At 37.9% G+C, this 19631-nt stretch overlaps 2 protein-coding genes across 3 annotated transcripts; one reads left to right on the plus strand and one right to left on the minus strand.

The window, feature by feature from the left end:
• Positions 1-540: 540 nt before the first annotated feature.
• nat10 (N-acetyltransferase 10) lies at positions 541-12133 on the plus strand. The gene is made up of 29 exons (XM_055040356.1): positions 541-635; positions 751-871; positions 942-1033; positions 1106-1277; positions 1699-1821; positions 1895-1956; positions 2031-2145; positions 3179-3286; positions 4331-4464; positions 4540-4633; positions 4717-4815; positions 4898-5034; positions 5736-5860; positions 5941-6091; positions 6861-6957; positions 7045-7161; positions 7590-7691; positions 7769-7843; positions 8297-8413; positions 8495-8628; positions 8972-9020; positions 9101-9197; positions 9919-10026; positions 10110-10282; positions 10357-10476; positions 10559-10657; positions 11612-11685; positions 11764-11844; positions 11921-12133. Exons 2-29 carry the CDS (start codon positions 758-760, stop codon positions 12051-12053), a joined length of 3102 nt encoding a protein of 1033 aa, XP_054896331.1. The 5' UTR covers positions 541-635; positions 751-757; the 3' UTR covers positions 12054-12133.
• Positions 12134-12510: 377 nt separating this feature from the next.
• adal (adenosine deaminase-like) lies at positions 12511-18054 on the minus strand. 2 transcript variants are annotated; one of them, XM_055040418.1, is made up of 10 exons: positions 17956-18054; positions 17690-17820; positions 16661-16721; positions 16487-16574; positions 16316-16397; positions 15013-15139; positions 13956-14036; positions 13739-13877; positions 13557-13657; positions 12511-13137 (listed from the first exon to the last, which is right to left on the minus strand). In XM_055040418.1, exons 1-10 carry the CDS (start codon positions 17992-17994, stop codon positions 12928-12930), a joined length of 1059 nt encoding a protein of 352 aa, XP_054896393.1. In that variant the 5' UTR covers positions 17995-18054; the 3' UTR covers positions 12511-12927. The 2 variants fall into 2 exon arrangements, with proteins under 2 accessions (XP_054896393.1, XP_054896385.1); XM_055040410.1 differs by having other exon boundaries at positions 17953-18054.
• Between the last annotated feature and the right edge of the window lie 1577 nt (positions 18055-19631).

Genomic DNA, 19631 nt, shown 5'->3' on the forward strand with positions numbered 1-19631 from the left:
TAAATTATTAAAATATATTTTATTTTAATAAATGACTAACCAATCAAGAAGATTGGCCTCATAAACGAATTTCTCTTAAACTGCCTTTCACTCAAAACATAAAAGAAAAAAATTATTAACTATGATGTTTGGGTTCATCTGTAAAAAAAAAAAAAAGCTCATCATTTTATCCAAATTAATAGAAAAGTGAATTTTGCTCTAGTGTGATAAATACTTTGATTAAATATGCTGTATATAAACAACTAAATATTTTTTGTTTTGAAAAGCCAATTATTACGTTCACGTCATGATACCTCCGTTTCCCTTCCCAATATGGCGGGTCGCTGACGTAATGCCAGCAACAGGCTGCGGCTTGAGGTTTCTGGTAGTTTTTCATTTCTTTAAGCATCGGGATAGCATTATTTTAGTAACAATTACTAAAATAAACGAAATTAAAACATGTTATACTGTACACCGCGTGGTGAAAACAAAAACGAAACTTTAAAATACGTCGCACTATTTTGACGTCACACAGGGGTCCTTCACGAACCACCGTCTCCACGTGAGTTTATCAACATGGTCGGCATGTAGCTCCATGCAGCCGTAAACTAGAAGATTACTAAGTGAACAAAAAGTATCCAAAAGCTTTATTTAAGGTAATTTAAAATGTTATGGTTGAATTTTATAATAGTTTACGTTTGTCTGAATGACTGCGGCCATTGATTTTTTTTTTCATCATTGATGATTATTTTGAGTTTCTCTCCTCGGCAGAAGCGCGATGGCGACTGTCCGCAAGAAAGTAGACAACCGGATTCGGGTCCAGATCGAGAATGGAGTCGCGCTGCAACACCGAACCATGTTTGTGGTGGTCGGAGACCGAGGGAGAGATCAGGTACAAACCCGGAGAAACCGCAGAGTTTATTTTCACAGCTTTAACACAAACAGACCTGCCTCTGATCCAGGTGGTGATCCTTCATCACATGCTGTCCAAAGCCGCAGTCAGAGCCCGACCGTCGGTCCTCTGGTGCTACAAGAAAGACCTCGGATTCAGCAGGTGTGTGTGAGAACAACACGCGCATTCAGCTGTGATGAGCAAGTAGGGATTTGATTTGTCTTTCTGAAACAGCAACCGGAAGAAACGGATGAGACAGCTGCAGAAGAAGATCAAGACTGGAACATTGAACCTGAATCAGGACGACCCGTTTGAGCTCTTCGTCGCTGCGACCAACATCCGCTACTGTTACTACAACGAGACGCACAAGATCCTGGGAAACACGTACGGCATGTGTGTCCTCCAGGTGAGTCTGCCTCTGCACAAACTTTAATCCAAAGCATCGCTTAATTAAAATTTAATTTAACTCTATGTGCCCTAAGTTTCTAATCTCCGCCTGGATGTCTTATTTTTATTGTATGAAGTTCTTCAAATGTCCTGTGAGTTAATATTTTTGCCCATTTATTCTTAATAACTGGAACTTTTAATATCTAGGAGTGATTTTCAGCAGATTAAGCTGAAGTAAAACTAATCCTAACCCTGCAGCAGCAGGAGTGAAATTACCGTAATAACCTGATATTGGGTATTACGTTAACTACAATACCTCAAACTTAACTTACCAAAATGTGTCGTCGCCGACACCTTCCTGCCGATAAATGCTAAAGTACTTAATTAATCCCAAATTAATTCCAGATTTAGTTGAATATGTTTTGAGTTTTGTTGCCCAGGATTTTGAAGCGCTCACTCCCAACTTGTTGGCGCGAACCATTGAGACGGTGGAAGGAGGCGGCATAGTGGTGATTCTCCTCAGGACGATGAACTCTCTGAAGCAGCTCTACACTATGACCATGGTAAGCCTTCTGCTTCTTCTGCTATCAGTTCATCAGTTGAGTTCAGAGGAGAACAGTTCCCTTCTCCCTGCAGGACGTTCACTCCCGATACAGAACCGAGGCTCATCAGGATGTCGTTGGCAGATTTAATGAGAGGTCAGTTTCTTTTTTTTGTGAAATTTATTCAGCGGAACAAAACTGGAATGTAAATCCCTCTGTTTTTCTTTTAGATTCATCCTGTCGCTTTCTTCTTGTAAAAACTGCGTCGTTATCGACGACCAGCTCAACATCCTGCCGATTTCCAGCCACATGGCGAACATCAGGCCAGTCCCTCCCAAGACTCAGGTACCAAAATTGTTTGAAATCAACTCTGTTTTTTTGTTTTCTTTAATAAGTTGGGAATTAAACTAAATCACATTAATTTAAAATTATCTCAGAAGTTATTGTGATAAATTATATTATTTGAGTTTTGAGACCATAATGCAAGAAAACATTTTGAAAAATCAATGAACTTTAATTTTTTATGAACGTCTTAACACAGGAACTGGAAGACATTTTTAATATACAAAATAAATAAACAAAACAACAAATATAATAAATTATAAAGTTTCTGCAAACAAGATGAAAACCAGTAGAAGGAGACCGAGAAAAAAACAATAAAGCAGCCAAATGGAAATTACTGTCATTGTTTTAATTTATTATGCGATTATTTGATTTATTTTTTTATTGTGACAGGTTAAGACATATTTATTTGCTGTTCTGGTAAATGTGTAAAAATCTTTGAAATAAATTCATTCACACTGGGAAAAAAAAGTAAAAATCCAACTTAAATATTTTCTTTAGAAAAGAAAAAGCCCAGAGCATCACAGATTTCCCACCATACATAACAGTGATTTGGGGAGAATTTTTTTTCTCATATTTATCTTTTATTTGATACTAGACTCACCTGGACTGTGTTTCCAACAGTATTATTTAACTCAAGCTCACATTGCGGGTAAAGTTTGAAACCTAAAACTTATAAACGCTTAAATTTCTGAGGCAAACGTGCAAAACGGTTACATTTCTGCACAATAATTTAAGCATTTGTTAGAGAAATCTATATTTTCACAATTTTTCTTCTTTCATTTGTTACATTTTTTGCCTTGTGTTTTTTCCTTATTCCTTTATTTTTTGTTATTGTTGTTAATTGTGGTGCAAGTTACAAAAAGTTTGGACACCCTTTCTGTTGGATCACTCATAGTAACTCAGTCAGCGGTTGATCTTTTCTTGTTGAAATCTGACCACTAGATTCCTTTATCAAAGTATTTGAAACGCCATGAATTTCACAAAAAAAGGTTCAGTTCTCTGGTTAAATCTGTCTTCATTGTCTCCTGTCCAGGAGGACAGTTTGTCTCCTCGAGAGCAGGAGCTGAAGGACCTGAAGGAGTCTCTGCAAGACACGCAGCCTGTTGGCGTGTTGGTGGATTGCTGCAGGACCCTGGATCAGGTCAGCATCCATCAGACGCTGCTTCCAGGTTTACTGCCGAATGTTGTCACACCCACTGGAGAATTTAGAGATAATAAATGCTGATTGCAAATTTGGCTGTCGACATTTTTATGCTTTCACGTCACACTTTTGGACCACAATTAACCAATTATTGTTGGATTATTGTTGGAGTGGCTTTTCCAACGCTGGGCAGCACATCGTAAAAATAAAATTGCAGATCCACAAAATATTACCAAATATTTTTTATCTAGTTTATAGTGAAAATATCTTAAATAAGAGAACCAACTTAAAAGTATATTTTCAGTACGAGATAGAGGCTTGTTTTAAGTTAGTAACTCCTTAATATTGGTGTGAAAGTGCCTGTTCAGTTGGCAGATTATTTAACTTATAACATCACATTTTTCCCATGTTAAAAGTTAATTTATATGCCAATAAAACTAGAACCTTTTCATCAATATTAAGCAGTTATTGACTTAAAACAAGCCTCTATATCTTGTCAAAAATTTCATTTTAGGTTGCTTTCTCTTATTTCGAGTGTGCTAAGACATTTTCACTATAAACTGGACACAATTACTTTGTAAGATTTTGTGTTTTTCCAGTGAAGGTATCAGATTTTTTCATGATGATTTGAATCCATCTTTTAACAATATTTTGTCCTTTCCTTGCTTTGTTTTCTAAAAAAAAACAGATGACAAAAATGTTTTGTTTTATTATGAGAACATTGTTATAATATCAGCCAGAAAAGATGCAGTTTTAACTAAAAAATAAGTCTCAAAGTTACAAGAAAAATGTTGTCATTGTTTGCATTGGGGTTCTCATGAAATATGACTTTATTCTGATATTACGACTTTATTCTGGTATTTTTATTACTTTTTTCTTTTGTAGTTAAAAAATGTACATCCCAGCCTGGACTAAATATTACGTCGTAGAGTTAATCTCCCTTATAAGTCCAAAAATTTTAACTAAATGTAGTCTATTTTATTAGTACATTGGAAAACGCTGCACCTTCCAGTCCTCAGATAATAAATGTTCTGGTTCCTGTAGGCTAAGGCCGTGCTGAAGTTTATCGAAGCCGTTTCAGAGAAGACCCTGAGGAGCACCGTGGCTCTGACCGCCGCCCGAGGCCGAGGAAAGTCCGCCGCCATGGGGCTGGCGGTCGCAGGAGCCGTGGCGTTTGGGTACAGATCAAATTCACCCCAAATATCAAACATTTTGCTGTTCATCATCGCTGACTCCTGCTTCCTTTAATTCAGCTACTCCAACATCTTCGTGACGTCGCCGAGTCCCGACAACCTTCACACCATGTTCGAATTCATCTTCAAAGGCTTCGATGCGCTGCAGTATCAGGTAGACGGCGCCTGCATCCTCCTACCTGTAGTTAATCAAGTATTAAGGCAGAGAAGGTTAAAACGCTGAGCTTTAATCTGCAGGAGCATCTGGACTACGAAATCATCCAGTCGTTAAATCCTGAATTCAACAAAGCAGTGGTGCGAGTGAACATCTTCAAAGAGCATCGACAGACCATTCAGGTAACTTTAAGCCACTTTAAACGCCTTAACGACCTGATATCATGATAAAAAACTAAAATATTCTCACTGTGACGTCCGTCAGTACATCCATCCTGGAGACGCGGTGAAACTGGGCCAAGCGGAGCTGCTGGTCATCGACGAGGCTGCGGCCATCCCGCTCCCTCTGGTTAAAAACCTTCTGGGGCCTTACCTGGTTTTCATGGCCTCCACCATCAACGGGTCAGAAAGAACCTTAACTCCAACCGCCACTCGTACAGAAATCATGCTAACGCATAAAAAGACAGAGAAACTAATGTTTAGTTGCAAAAAAAAAATGTTGCAACAATTAATTCTCCTGAAACTTATAATAATAACTTAATATTGATGAAAAACTTCTGCTTCCACTACTAACAGGTAAAAAATGTTATTTTTAGTAATTCAATTTTTATTTGAACCATTTCATGAACGCTCCAGCTGTATGTTTAGCATTTCCTCACAGGTTTTCCGTCTTTTGCCACAGTCGTATAGAACAGGCGCATGTTGTTATTATTAGGGTGCACCGATTGATCGGCCCCCATATTTGATTTTGGGTGATCGGCTGATACTTACATGTGAAACAACTGTCAGTCTGCAAATGTCTTACAGCCTAAAACACACGACGATGGACTAAATTCATAAGAATGACATATTTTATATTTATTACAAAAGTTCCATAAAATTTCTCATGACGGGATTATAAGACGGGATCAATCTTTTTTAAAGATCGGTGATCGGTAAGAAAGCTGCAATCGGTGCAGCTGTAGGTTTTATTCTTCACCTCTGAACAGCATTTTATTAGTTTTGCATTTCGCAGCAGTTTGTGTTAGAGTCTTAATGAAATGCACTGAAGCTTGTGGTTGTAATCAACGTTCCACTCAGAAGAGTTTGTGCTTCCTCTGCAGCTATGAAGGCACCGGCCGCTCTCTTTCTCTCAAACTCATCCAGCAGCTGAGGCAGCAGAGCGCCGACAGTCAGCAGAACCTTTCTGCAGAGAACAGGAACGCAAACACAGCAAGGCTAGCAGCAGGTTCCCATCACCTTTGTCCTCTTATTCCTCCTCTCCCTCCTCAAGCAGAGTTTAGTTTGACCGTGTCTTGCTGTGCGCAGCTCGGACTCTCCACGAGGTTTCTCTGCATGAGTCCATTCGGTACGGTGTGGGCGACGCGGTGGAGAAGTGGCTGAATGAGCTGCTCTGTCTGGACTGCCTCAACATTCCCAGACTCATTTCTGGCTGCCCGCTGCCACAGGCCTGTGACCTGTATCCTTCATTTCTAACCAATTTGTTTTAAATGATAAGATATTGAAATGAAATGCAACATCTTTTACATTTACTAACACTCCTGGGAAATAAAACCTATTGCAGTGACAATTTTCCACTGCAAAATGTTGAATGATATAAAGTCCTGCATGATTTATAAAACACATGAGCAGAACATTATGATGGACTAAAATACCTCATCAAAAATATCTATTGATATTCCGGGATTGATCAGAGGTGAATTGTCATTGTTTGCTGCTGCAGGTTCTGGGTCATAATAACTTTGGGTTTTTTATTATAGTTTAGTTTCATTTTGACTTTTTGTTTGTCTGATTTGGTTAGTTTTAGTTTTTAGAGTTTTTCTTAGTTTTTAAGATCACATCAATTCAAAGGCTGAAAAATTGTTTCAAAACAAAAACGAAAGGTAATATATCTAAAATTTTAGTGTTTTAGTTTTAATAATGCCAATGTAGTTTCATTTAGTTCTAGTTTTTCACCACAAATTACTGTTTTTATTCACTTGGGCTAACGAAAATGTTTTATCACATTTAATTGTTATTTTGTCAATTTCAGTAAATAATAACTTTGATCGGGTGTTCAGCAAGAGCAGGGAAATGCCTACAGCATGCAGGACAGTGGATCCAGAAGATCAGGGTAGAAAAATAAAAAGTCTTCGTATGTCTTTATGTGTTTGGATTATTTTATTTTGTGAATTTAGTGAAATATTTCCCAGATGTTCCAGCGTTTCTCCTTAGCGAACTTTGTTCAGGTATTATGTAAACAGAGACACGCTGTTTTGCTATCACAAGGCATCCGAGGCGTTTCTGCAAAGGCTGATGGCTCTCTATGTGGCGTCGCACTACAAGGTGACGTTTCGTTCTGCAGCTGAAAATCACACGCCGTCATTTGTGTCTTTTTATTTTTGCTGACCTGCTTTTTTTCTGCCGCTCCAGAATTCCCCCAACGACCTGCAGCTGCTGTCGGACGCTCCGGCCCACCACCTCTTCTGCCTCCTGCCGCCCGTTCCGCCCACCCAGAACTCTCTGCCCGAAGTCCTCGCCGTCGTTCAGGTACTACAGAGGAGCAAAGTCCTTCACATGCCGATACAAGAACCCAAATTGGCACAGATACATCCAGGAACTTGCTTGGGGGGGAAAAAAGGCGTTAGCCACTAAAAAAATTTAAAATGGCTGCCATGGTCGTTAAGTAAATGTTCATTTCTGCATTAACTTTGGCTATATTCATCACAGATAATACTTTTGGTGTCAAATCACACATGATTTGGCCAATTGAAATCATTATTTTTTTAAGATAACTAACATGGAAAGTTAATCTTTGCTCTAATATAAGCAAGTAGATCAATGGCTTTGGTGTCAAATCATAGTCCTCGGTTTGAGTTTGGGCTTCTTTACTATGATGTGACTTAACAACAATGTAAGTCGTTATGAAATGAGTAACATTGTAAAGAAAACAGATTCTTGTTTGTCTGGTTCTTAAGGTTTGTCTTGAAGGAGAAATTTCCAGGCAGTCCATCCTCAACAGTCTGTCCAGAGGGAAGAAAGCCTCAGGAGATCTCATCCCCTGGACTGTATCAGAACAGGTACACAGGTACACACACACACACCGTGAGTGTGTTTCTATTGTGAGCTGATGACTTGTTCCTTTGTCCCATCACAGTTTCAAGATGCAGACTTTGGCAGCCTGTCTGGAGGCAGAGTGGTTCGCATCGCGGTCAATCCAGACTACCAAGGGGTGAGAGCCGCTGCAGACCTGCTCTGAGTGTGTGTTCATAATTTATGGCGTGTTGGTGGTGAAAAGCTGCAGCTATATCTGTGAGGCACCGGAATTTTTTTATAGCTTGAAATCAAAGTGAAGAGCAACTATTTACGTTGACACAGCAGGCAAATGCAATCCAAATAATTTTTTTTTACACTGTGAAATCATAAAATTGTACCAATTGTTTTTGGTCTAGTTTTAGTGCAAATATCTTAGCACACTTGCAACAAGACAAAGTTAACTTACAAGTAATTTTTCAGCAATAAATTGAGCTTATTTTAAGTCAATAATTCCTTGACATCGATGAAAAAGATCTAAACATGCAGATGGTTTCACTTATAACATGGGAAAGACGTCTTTGTGAAACAGTTGTATTTCCGTTATCCTTCCCTTTTTTATAATAATTACTGAGCTGCCGCTCTCCAACAGATGGGCTACGGCTCCAGAGCCCTGCAGCAGCTGCAGATGTACTACGAGGGCAAGTTTCCCACCATGGACGAGAGCGTCCAACCGGCTCACACGCAGATCACCTCCGTCAGCAGCGAAGTAAGCACATCAGCCACAATCCGACGGTTTCCTTTCACGTTCTGGTTAGAGGGCAATAAATGTTTTTTTGTTGTTTTTCAGGCGGTCAGTCTGCTGGAGGAGGTGGTGACTCCCCGGAAGGAGCTTCCTCCTCTGCTGCTGAAGCTCAGCGAGAGAAGAGCTGAGAGGCTGGACTATTTAGGAGTTTCCTACGGTCTCACGGCACAGCTGCTCAAGTGAGGGGAAACACAATGGAGTATCAGGGTCAAAGGTTAAAATAAAAGGAATAAATTTATGAGTAATACTAAGAAATTTTGAGATAAATCTCAGAAATATTATAGAAATACAAAGAAATTTCTTGAGTTTGAATAGTTTAAAATTTACTAGGAAAAAATCTGAAATTTTGAGCTCAATCTCAAATTTTCTAGAAAAGGAGTATTTTATTTTTGAGAGTAATCTGAATGTTTTTTGGCAGAAATTTTCTCCTTTTTTTTCAGTTGTTTCATCGATGAGAAACAAACCCTGGAACATATTTTCAGACTTAAAGTCTTTTATTAAAGTCTGTTTGGTATCTTGCAGGTTCTGGAAGAAAGCGGGTTACACTCCGGTCTATTTACGGCAAACACCTGTAAGTCCTGATATTGGATGAATGTTTTGTGTTTGTGTATTATTTCTGAACTGATGACCGACATGTTCTGTTTGGCCCAGAATGAGCTGACAGGAGAGCATTCCTGCGTGATGCTGAAGGAGCTGAACACGGACGAGGCTTCGCAGGAGAGCTTGTGGCTCGCCGCCTTCTGGAAAGGTGGATTTGCTTGGTTTATACAACTAATTAAAGCCGCTCGAGTCAGACTGTTTACAGAAATAATAATGGACGCCACCATCTATGGATCAGTTTTAAAGTTTATTCAGCAATAGAAGTCGAAGGAAGTGAAGAAAAAGGATAAAAAATAGCGTTGCATTGATTGCAAGTTCTTTAGGAAAGTCTGTTTGGATGCAGAGTTGGGATAAGAGGTGGAAACTTGAAATAAGACAATCTAACTTATTACAAGCTCCTACAAAGGTAAAAGCAACTTCATAGGGACTTGTTCTTTTTGTAAATAATTCCTTAATATTGATGGAAAAGTTCTAGTTCCACTGGCAGATAAATTTACTTATAACATGGGGAAATGTCTTCTTATGAGTTAAGTTGATAAGTCCTTAATATTGAAGAAAAATTATTTAACTTATAAACTTAAAACAAGCCCATGTCTTGCTGAAACATTACTTGTAAGTTAGTTTGCGCCACATCAAATTTACTAAGATATTTGCAAAAGAAACTAGAACATAAATTCTTGATAAGATTTTGTGTTTTTGCAGTTTGGCACAAATCAGATTTTTTCTTTTGGACGAACAGACTCTCAATTGTGCCGTTCATATTGCTGTGAAAAAAGTCGACTGAGTTGCATTTGGGTATTTTTCTGCTGAACATAGTCCTAAGCGACAAACACCTGATCGTTCCCTCCACCTGATCGTTCCCTCCTCAGATTTCCGCCGGCGCTTCCTGTCGCTGCTCTCCTACCAGTTCAGCAGTTTCCACCCGAGCCTGGCGCTCAGCATCCTGCAGAATAAGAAGCTGAAAGAGGAGGCTGCCTGTAAGACGTTTTTAAAAATAAAAAGTTAAATCTCGGGTTTCCGCCCTGGATTGCCTCGTCTGATTTGTCTAAATGTCCACCAGCTCTCAGCAGCGCCGAGCTGGCGGCCCACTTCACGCCGTACGACCTGAAACGCCTGGAGCTGTACTCCAGGAGCATGGTGGACTACCACCTGGTCATGGACCTGATCCCCACCGTGGCTCGCATCTTCTTCCTCAAGCAGCTCGGAGACGTCTCCCTCTCGGCCGCGCAGTGTGTAGGTTTATCCTGACTTCAACGCATCCCGTTTGCGATCAACCGTATGCTGATTGGCTGACTCTTCCTGTCCAGGCGTTGCTGCTGGGAATTGGTCTGCAGCACAAACCTGTGGATCAGCTGGAGAAAGAAATCGAGCTGCCGAGCTCGCAGCTCATGGGGCTCTTCAACCGTCTGATCCGGAAATTCGTGCAGGTGAGTTTTTTTTTGATTGTTTTATCAGATTTTTTAAAAAAATGTAGCGCTAAACAACACGCTAACCTTTGACCTTCTGCAGGTTTTCACCAGCATCCAGGAAAAAGCAATCGAAGCCGAAATGGTGGCAACTAAAGACGTCAGCATGGAGCCGACTGTCAGAAGCCTTAATGAAGATCTGGTATGAGAACTCAGTGATGCAACACGGGGCAAATAATTTCTATACAACAAACACTACAGACTAACAAAAAGGGGATTGTTTATTTTATCTACAAAATAAACAACCGGATTACAGGAACAAAGATAAAATAACCAAACAAACGAGGTTTACATTAATCTGGATACAACAAAAACAACGAACAACACATGTGCTTTAGGATATACTTTTATCTTTTTATACTTTTTTAAATCTGCAGTTATTTTATAATTTGAATCATTAAATGAAAATAATAAAGAAAGTAAATAAATGTATATACAACAACAAAAAAACGTAATCTGACAAGATTCTCCCATTTCCAATATTTAGAAATAAAATTATTTTATTAATAGCATAATTTTATATTATTTATAATATTGCCTACAATGTGCTTATTCCTGTCACAATAACAAAGTTTGCTGCACCATTAATTGTCCTTATTACTGCAATAAACAATATTAATGCATTGATAATGTCATAATACAATTAAAAATAAAAAAACACTAAAATTGGAACACATTTTAAATATCCAAAATAACACTCAACCAAATACAATAAATTAAACAGATTATGTTTCTGTAAAGAAAATTGTCAAAAAATAAGATTGGAAATGATTAGGTTTATGTTAATTATGTGGATAATTGATCATTCACAGGCTTAAATTTGCTTATTTATTATTGTCTTTTTATATAATTTTCATTTACTTTTCTGTCATTTTTTAAGATTTTATAATTGGTGTTTAGATATTGTCAATAATATCTGTTTTTTTCACATTTCTTGTAAATTTTTAGCATTTTTTTTTACACAAAACCAGTGGGATTAGCAAGTTTTCTGGAGGAGCCCTGGTATTAAGACACTCCTTTATCATAAAACCTTTTGTTTTATGATAAAGTTTGTGTCTGAAGCAAAAACTGACTGCAGTGTTTTTCTGATTCATAGACTGAAGCTGCCAAAGAGTTTGAGGAGCGGCACAAGAAAGATCTGGAGAAAGTGAAGGAAATGGAGCTAGAAGAGTGAGTATTTGGGTCGACGCATCGCTGGACAGAAAACACCGTTTGTTGCACCGGTAACGACTTCTTTTGTGTTTCCAGGTACAAGATCCGTGGCGATGATGAGGAGTGGGACCAGGTGCTGAAGAAAGCGGGGAGCACGGCTGTTGTCAGCATCAAAAGGTGCAGCATCAGCAGGAAAACGCCGCCGTCTGCTTGTTCAGGGGCTCAGTGGTAATCGTGTTTCTTTTACCGACAGCGACAAGAAGAGGAAATGGGAAGGAGAAAACGCCATAACGAGCAACGGGGCCGGGAAGCAGAGGAAGGAAATGAAACACGGAAAATTTAAGAAAAACAAAGACAGACATGGAAAATTTGGAAAGAAGGCATAAAAAAAAAAACCTGCAAAGTGATCGGACTGCACATGATTCGTCTTTGGACTCAGATGCATAAAAATTATTTTATTTCTGCTCCTTATTGAGTTTATTTCTACACTTTACATGAGGAACATACAACGCTGTAAAACAGCAAAACTTAACACTTTGCCTCAATGTATTAAACATTTTGTATTTTACAGTTTTGTTTTGGATTTCAGCGCACTGCAAAAAACTCAATCTTACCAAGTATTTTTGTTCTAGATTCTAGTGCAAACAGCTTAGTTCACTTGAAATAAGACAAAACTAACGTACAAGGAACTTTACAGCAGATATAGGAGTTTGTTTTAAGTCAATATTTTTTAAAGTTGCAGTATTATGTATTTTCTAGCCACATGGTACCATTTTGAAGCATAAGCAAATGATTAACTTCAGTTATAAAATTGCGATATACATTAAAAAGGACAAAAACAAATTATAATTTTGGTCGGGCCTCTGGCTTTAAAAACTCCCGCTCTTCCAGAAGCTCCGCCTTCATCAAGTCATCACATCCTGGCGTTTCTATTAACCAACACGTTTACCAGTGTTTCACTGAGCTCAGCAGTTCTACCAGGTGTTTACTAATTGCTGCTGGCTAGTCTGAAGGAGCCGAGTTGATTTTACATAATCCTGCCCCTTTAGTATCTTGTGCCACTGGCAGATTGTCACTTATGGGAAAAATGTTGTTACAAGTGAAATAATCTGCCAGAGGAACTAGAACTTGTTGAAAAGTTACTTGTAAGTTAATTTTGTTTTATTTTAAGTTAACTAAAACACTTAAACTTTAAGCTGAACTAAAAATACTTGGTAAGATTTTGTTTTTGCAGTGTAAAATCAAACCCTGAGATGATCTCTAAGCCTGCAGCTTGGCTCCGTTCAGCAGGCCGGGCTTTAATTCAGCCCACTTCTGCCTGAGCTGCTGCTTCACTTCGTCTCCTGCGAAGACGCAGTCCAGCGCGCGCTCAGACAGCGTCCACACCGCATCGGGACGCAGACCGAAGGCAGTCGCAGCCAGCTGATATTCCTGAGACAACTCCGTACAGAAGACTCCCTTATCGTCCGTCTGGAACGCGACAAAGAACAGTTTGTTTGTTTTTTAGCTGTGTCACAATTTAAAGCCATAAGAATTTACTCGGTTGAAATTAGGACTAATAGCACATTTCACAATTTTAATAGAATCATTTTTTTTAGGATGACGGCAGACCTTTCATTTAAAAAGGCAAGACTTTGTGTTTTGGATCTACAATGGTCTACAAATTAAACATAAAACCAACTACAATACTGTAATAAATCATTTTTTATTTTTTAAACAGATTTTTTGGCCAAATGTGTTTTAAGATATTTTGGTTCACACAGAAAAACATTTGGACACTACTGCTCTAAAAATTTAAAAGGCAAAAGGCATCTATCTATGAAATAGAGCCACTAAATTAAAAATATATAGATTTATTGTATTTAGTTACTCCAAGAGGGGAAACTTACACAAATGACACACGGGTGTCCCAGCTGGTACCAGTATCTGAAGTGGTGTTGGGAATAACTCGGCACCGTTTGCCCTTTGACGTTTGACGTCAAGCAAATCTCTACAAGCAAACGAGGAAGAATGAAATCAGAACCTCATCAGCCGAGAGTCGTTCTGATTCTGGATCTCAGTTGAGTGTTACCCAGAGGAATCCTGCCTTTCACCACTCGGTCAACGAGGGACTGAGATCCGCCCATCTCCGGATGCAGGAAGGTTCCGTGTCCGATCCGGTCAGGAGGAAGGTTCAGCAGCAACTCGGATTCCTCTAGCTGGGAGGGAACCTGCAACCAGTGTGGTTCCAGTAACAGCAGTGTTGCACAGCTAGTCCAAATAAATTAAATGATGGAGAGGAGACTTACTTCTGACATGTGCAGCGACAGCTTCAGCCCGCAGTTCCTGGCTCTCTCCAGAGCAGGAAGAAGGCAGCGGCCGTGTCCCACCTTTAGATGAAAGCTTCATTAGCTTGTGGACGCTAACAGAATCTAAAATTTTATATTTGTCTATTAAACACTGACATATTTTTCTTAGCCAAGGTTAGATGTAAAAATTTTAATAACCAAAAGTTGCATCTTCTTCTTAACAAGTAAACATGGCTGTTGTTTCTGAAGCAGGCACAAAGATGATACATGGATTATCTCATTGACCATTTGTCTTCGCTCTGCAAACACACAAATCTTACCAAGTAGTTTATCTAGTTTCTGGTGCAAATATTTTAGAACATAAATTCAGATAAAAAGTAATAATAATAATAAATAATTCCTTAAGACTATATATAAAATACTACAGATTATTTAACTTATAGTAATACATTTCCCCATGTTATATGTGAAATAATTTGCCAGTGGCACCAGTATTTTTGTAAATCAAAATTGAGGAATTATTGACTTAAAACAAGCTCATTTTCTTTTTCAAAAAAGTTACTTGTGAGTTAGGTTTGTCTTCGTTCTAGTATATTAAGATATTTGCACCACAAACTAAACCTAAAATACTAGGTAAGATTTTTTTGCAGTGTAGATTAGAGTTGGTAACTTACTGCAGCACTGTAAAAACATAAAATCTTATTAAGTATTTTTGATCTAGTTTCTAGTGCAAGTGTTCTTGAAACTAACTTAAAAGTGACTTTTAATGCAAGACACATGAGCTTGTTTTACGTGAATAATAACTTAATATTGATGAAAAACTTGAACAGATTATTTCACTTAAAACAAGGGAAAATATCTTGCTATAAGTAAAATAATCTGCCAGTGCGACTAGTACTATTAATACATTGTTTACATAAAACAGCCTCAACATTTTGCTGAAAGGCTTCTTAGAAGTTAGTTTTGTCTCATTCAAAATGTGCCAAAACCTTTTTACTACAAACCTGACAAAGTTAAAGCTACACTGCAAAAACACAAAATCTAGAGCTTCACTAACCGTTGGGTCTCCGCTGAGGTCAATTCCCACCACCAAACCTCCAGACGACAACATGAACTCTTCAGCCAGCTTCACTGTCTCCAGGGCAACCTGCTCGCCGTTTCTGCGATCGATGGCCACCAAAAACCTGACAGAAAAATGACGTTCAGTGTTAAAACAACAGGATGAGTTAAGTTTAAATCTTCGCAGTGGCGCTTCGGTTGTGAAGCGCACTGTGCATTAATTTCTGCAACTTTATTTTATTTTTTTTTCCCCTCAAGACAAACTCCCAGCTCCTCTGTTTAGACCAGGGATGGGCAACTCCAGGCCTCCAGGGCCACTTATCAAATAATGAGGCCATTAGCAGAACTCTGGAGAACTTGACTGCATTGAGGAGGTGATTCAGCTATTTGAATCAGCTGTGTTGGACCAAGGAGACATCTCAGAGTTGCAGGACACCGGGCCCCCCGAGGACCAGGATTGCCCACCCCTGGTTTAGACTATAAATGGATAAACAAACATTGCATCCTCTTTAGTTTTCTCTGTTCTGTACGTAATGGAGACTGGAATTAAAGGCGCCATTATTTCTACCAAAGCTTTTGAATGCGCTTCCTAACCCAGACGCTCCAAACCGTCCGGTCCATAACCCTTCAACAGGATGTTAGTTCAGAGTCCATGAAATGATATTCAGGAAGAATTTTTATTGATTGATTTTAGTTGCCTCTGCAATGAAATCTTTGGTTAAAGTCTATAATGTCTGCCCATGTGCACCAATCAGGGGTGTTAATTATAACCTGTCAAATGACCAACGGGCTTCAAATGTTCCGGTCGTTTAAAAGAGAAAACCGGTCAAATACGGAAAATATTCTGTTAACGCGAGCTCTGGCTGTAACTAACAATTATTTTAGAAATCTATTATTCTGGTGATTAACCAGATTTTTTAAAAATTCTAAATTCTACATTAACAACTTAAGCCTTTTTATACAATATTATTCATATGTTAAAAGACTCAAATAAATAATTTAAAATAAATAAAAAAATAAAAACGTTATTGGCTAAAAAGCCACATCATAGCGCTCATTGAGTGAATGCTTAATTATTTACCGATCATATTGACAAAGTGTTTTGTCTTAAATACAAAATGTTTATTTTTCGATTTAAGCTCTGACTGTTGATTTTTCCATAAATTTAATTTTTGAGTCTGAATGCTCAGATTAACAATTAACCGCTTACTGGATTAATTGACAATTACTTCAATAATCAATTTGTTACAATGAATTGTTTCAGCCCTATTAATGATAACATGAAAGCGATGAACATCTACCTGACCTCTATGTCCACTCCCTCGTTTTTACACTGCTGAATGGCTTTAATGACTGTCTCAATGTAGCTCTTTTTTGTTAGTCCTGGAATAAAAAAGCATCATAAACCAAAGTCAGATTCTAAGCAGTGAAACATTAAGCCAAAGTATCTGAATCATCTTTAAGATTCGAACCAGTGTGATTCTCTTCCCTCGGTGTGCTTCTGAGCTCAAGATATTTGACATTATCAGCTGCAAACTCTTTGATAACATCTGTCGCCACCTTGATTAGAAATGCAAAAATCTGTGAGTGGAAATCTGGAAAATGTATTTTAAATAAAAGTTGTTTTACTAAAGATCCGCGCTCACCATCAGGATATCCTCCTCCGTGTCCACCAGTTTGTGGATTACTTTGAAGACCTCAAAACATCTGCAAACATGGAAATAAAAGGGAGTTATGTGATGTTGTACAATGAATAACAATTTAACACAACTTTAATTCTAAACATCACAAAAACCTGGTGCTATAGCAGCTGTCAAACCACAAAACTAACCGTGTTCATAACAATTATAACCAGCACCTTTTACATATAGATATATTCAGAGCTGATGATAAGTTCATCTTTTATTGCACAATCGTAGTATAAGTCTGAAAAATCCAGTAAATTTACCCCACTAAGCAGTGCAGCCCCTTTTATCAGAGGTAAGATTACTTTTTTATAAATTTTTTAAAGTGTAAGATCTGTTATATTAACCTTCTGTTGTGATTAGTGTGTATTGGTACATTGAAGTATGAGGGCCATTGCAGATAGAACAGAAGGAGGAGTAAATTTCCACCCAAAAACTCTGAAGTTTTTTAATTAATCTCATTGGTTTTCTAGGAAAAAACATGCAAATTCATGAGCTCCAAAAGTCAAAAATGTCAAGTAAGAATTAGAAATTTTGAAATAAATTTCAGAAAAAACTTGAAGATATTTAATGTCAAATCTTATCAATTTTGAGATTTCCTGGGCTTGTAAAGTCGAATATTTTCGACTTTGGAAATTTTTCTTTGTTTCAAAAGCTGAAAATGTTGGACTTTTGGATTTCAGAAATGTCCCAGTTTTTCTAGAAGCTTTCTGAGAATAATCTTGAGATTTATGATTCCATGTTTGACTTTTCGAGTCCAAGTTTTTCTAGCAAAAATAAATAAATCTGAGATTAAACTGAACAAAGTCGGAGTTTTTCTCGCAATTTTTAAATTTTTAAAATGTCAAAATCTTTCTAGAAAATTTCTTAAACTTAAATTTCTCAAAATATCTCCCTTTTGATATGGGCGTATATTAATATTTTGTTCAGTCTACAATGGCCCTAACGCGCCGCCGTACATTTGCGCTATAAGCTAGGTTAATGTCTGACTCGTCCAGCGTCCTCCGCTGGCCTTTGCCGATGGCCGTCATGCTGTGTTCAATGTTGAGGTGCGGTTTCCGCCGGATGAGCTTCTCCATGGTCTGGGCGCTCACCGATCCGTTCAGGTGAGCGTGAAGCTCCTGTTCACAAATCAAAACGCTGACGTTAGCGTCTTAAAGCAAACAACACACTCCTGCTGTTTGTCCCTCATCAGCTCCTCCCAAAACATTTTTATTCTTCACGTAAAACACAACATCACAGAGTTCCCTCACCACCTTCGGTAGATCCTTGTAAAACTCAGCATTATCGTCCATCTCACAGTGAATCACAGCCGTAGTCTCCTGTCGATATTTTCAGTGGACGTTTTCCCGACGCACCTCGTGCAACAAGAAAATCATTCCCTCATTCCGCAGCTCAGTTCCGGATCCCTCAGCGAATCCACTCCGTTTTTATTCATCTTTTCGGAAATCTTTAATTTTTAATGTTTAAGAAAACTATATTAAAGAAAACGTAATGTAATAATATTCTACATAGTTGCAGAAAACAAAATCTCACGATTAAATGCTTATAGCTTAACAGGAGTAGAGAAAAGCTAGTTCATGTTTCTGGTTTTGTCTCCTTACTGTAGTACTTCACTTTTTAAGACTTTATTTCATTCATCTTGTTTTGCCCTCCAGCTGCAGATTATAACTTGTGGTTCCTGCATTAGTATGTCAGCTTTAGGTAATAACGTTTCTCCTTTGCTTCTAGCTGAAGCCTCTATTTTAATAATTTAACATAAACAATATTGATATTTACTGCAGAAGCACTATGTGTATTTTTCTTCCTACTTCCCTTTTTATTTTTGATGTGTGTGTTCACCTTATTGTGTGTAAATTTAGTTTCCTCTTTATTTGTGGTAGGTGTTCACTCCCAACAGCATCAGTGTTTGTGTCCCTTTTCTGCATGGTTGATTCCTGGTGGGTTGAGGAAGATGGCTGCTCATATTAACCCTCTTTCTGGATGGTTCTTCTTGTTAAATATGAATTGTTCCTCTTCACTGTACCCATGTGCTTGCTCAGAATCAAGAAGATTCTGAAGTGAAAATAAAATGTAATCTGTTAAGATTTATGATGTGTAAAACATTCTACTTATTCTCTTTGTCTCATCTGCTGACTTTGCTATTTACATGTTTACGCTGACTTTCTCTAAGTTGGAACAAGTTTGTCTTTTATTTTTGTGTCAGTTTTAATTAATTAATTAATGGAAGTAGAACTTTTTCATCAATATTAAGAAATTATTTACTTAAAACAATCCTCTATATTTTGCTAAAAATGTACTTTTAAGTTAGTTTGTCTTATTTCAACTATACTAAGATATTTGCTCAAGAAACTAGGCCTAGATTACAGGCTCCAACAGGAACGCCTGTATCGACATTTCCTCCCTGATGGGGAAATTAATTAAGAGAAATTAATACTTCCCTTAAACTCAAAAGTCACATTGATACAGTAGAACATTTTTGTTCTCTTCCAGTGAAGATACTCCTCAAACATGAATAATTTTCTCTGTAAAAGAAACCTCATAGCAGTAATTCGTACTTTTATAACCTCTTGTTCTTTTTTCAAGGAGTTGGTTTCTTTCTTACAACTGTTACAAAAATACAGCAACTTGACGAACAAAGGGACGTTTCACTGACTTTCTGTGATTCTCTGGATTCATGTAAAGATTCTTTAATGTTTACATCATTTTATTTATCCAATTCCTCACAATTTACATCTTTTTTTTTTTTTAATAAAAGATGTGGTTGTCTTTTATATCTGGCTTTATTGTCCAGTAAGTTATTAAGCCTCCTTGATTTAAAAGTGCTTCCATTAATTTCAAAGTGGCACTGTTTTTTTATTGTGGAAAATGGCAGCATAGTACATTTTTTACCATTCAAAATCCAAATGGCTTGAGCTCCCCAAATATTCAC

The sequence above is a fragment of the Poeciliopsis prolifica genome, unplaced genomic scaffold (assembly GCF_027474105.1).
Source record: "Poeciliopsis prolifica strain line A6 unplaced genomic scaffold, Auburn_PproV2 SCAFFOLD001, whole genome shotgun sequence".
Taxonomy (NCBI): domain Eukaryota; kingdom Metazoa; phylum Chordata; class Actinopteri; order Cyprinodontiformes; family Poeciliidae; genus Poeciliopsis; species Poeciliopsis prolifica.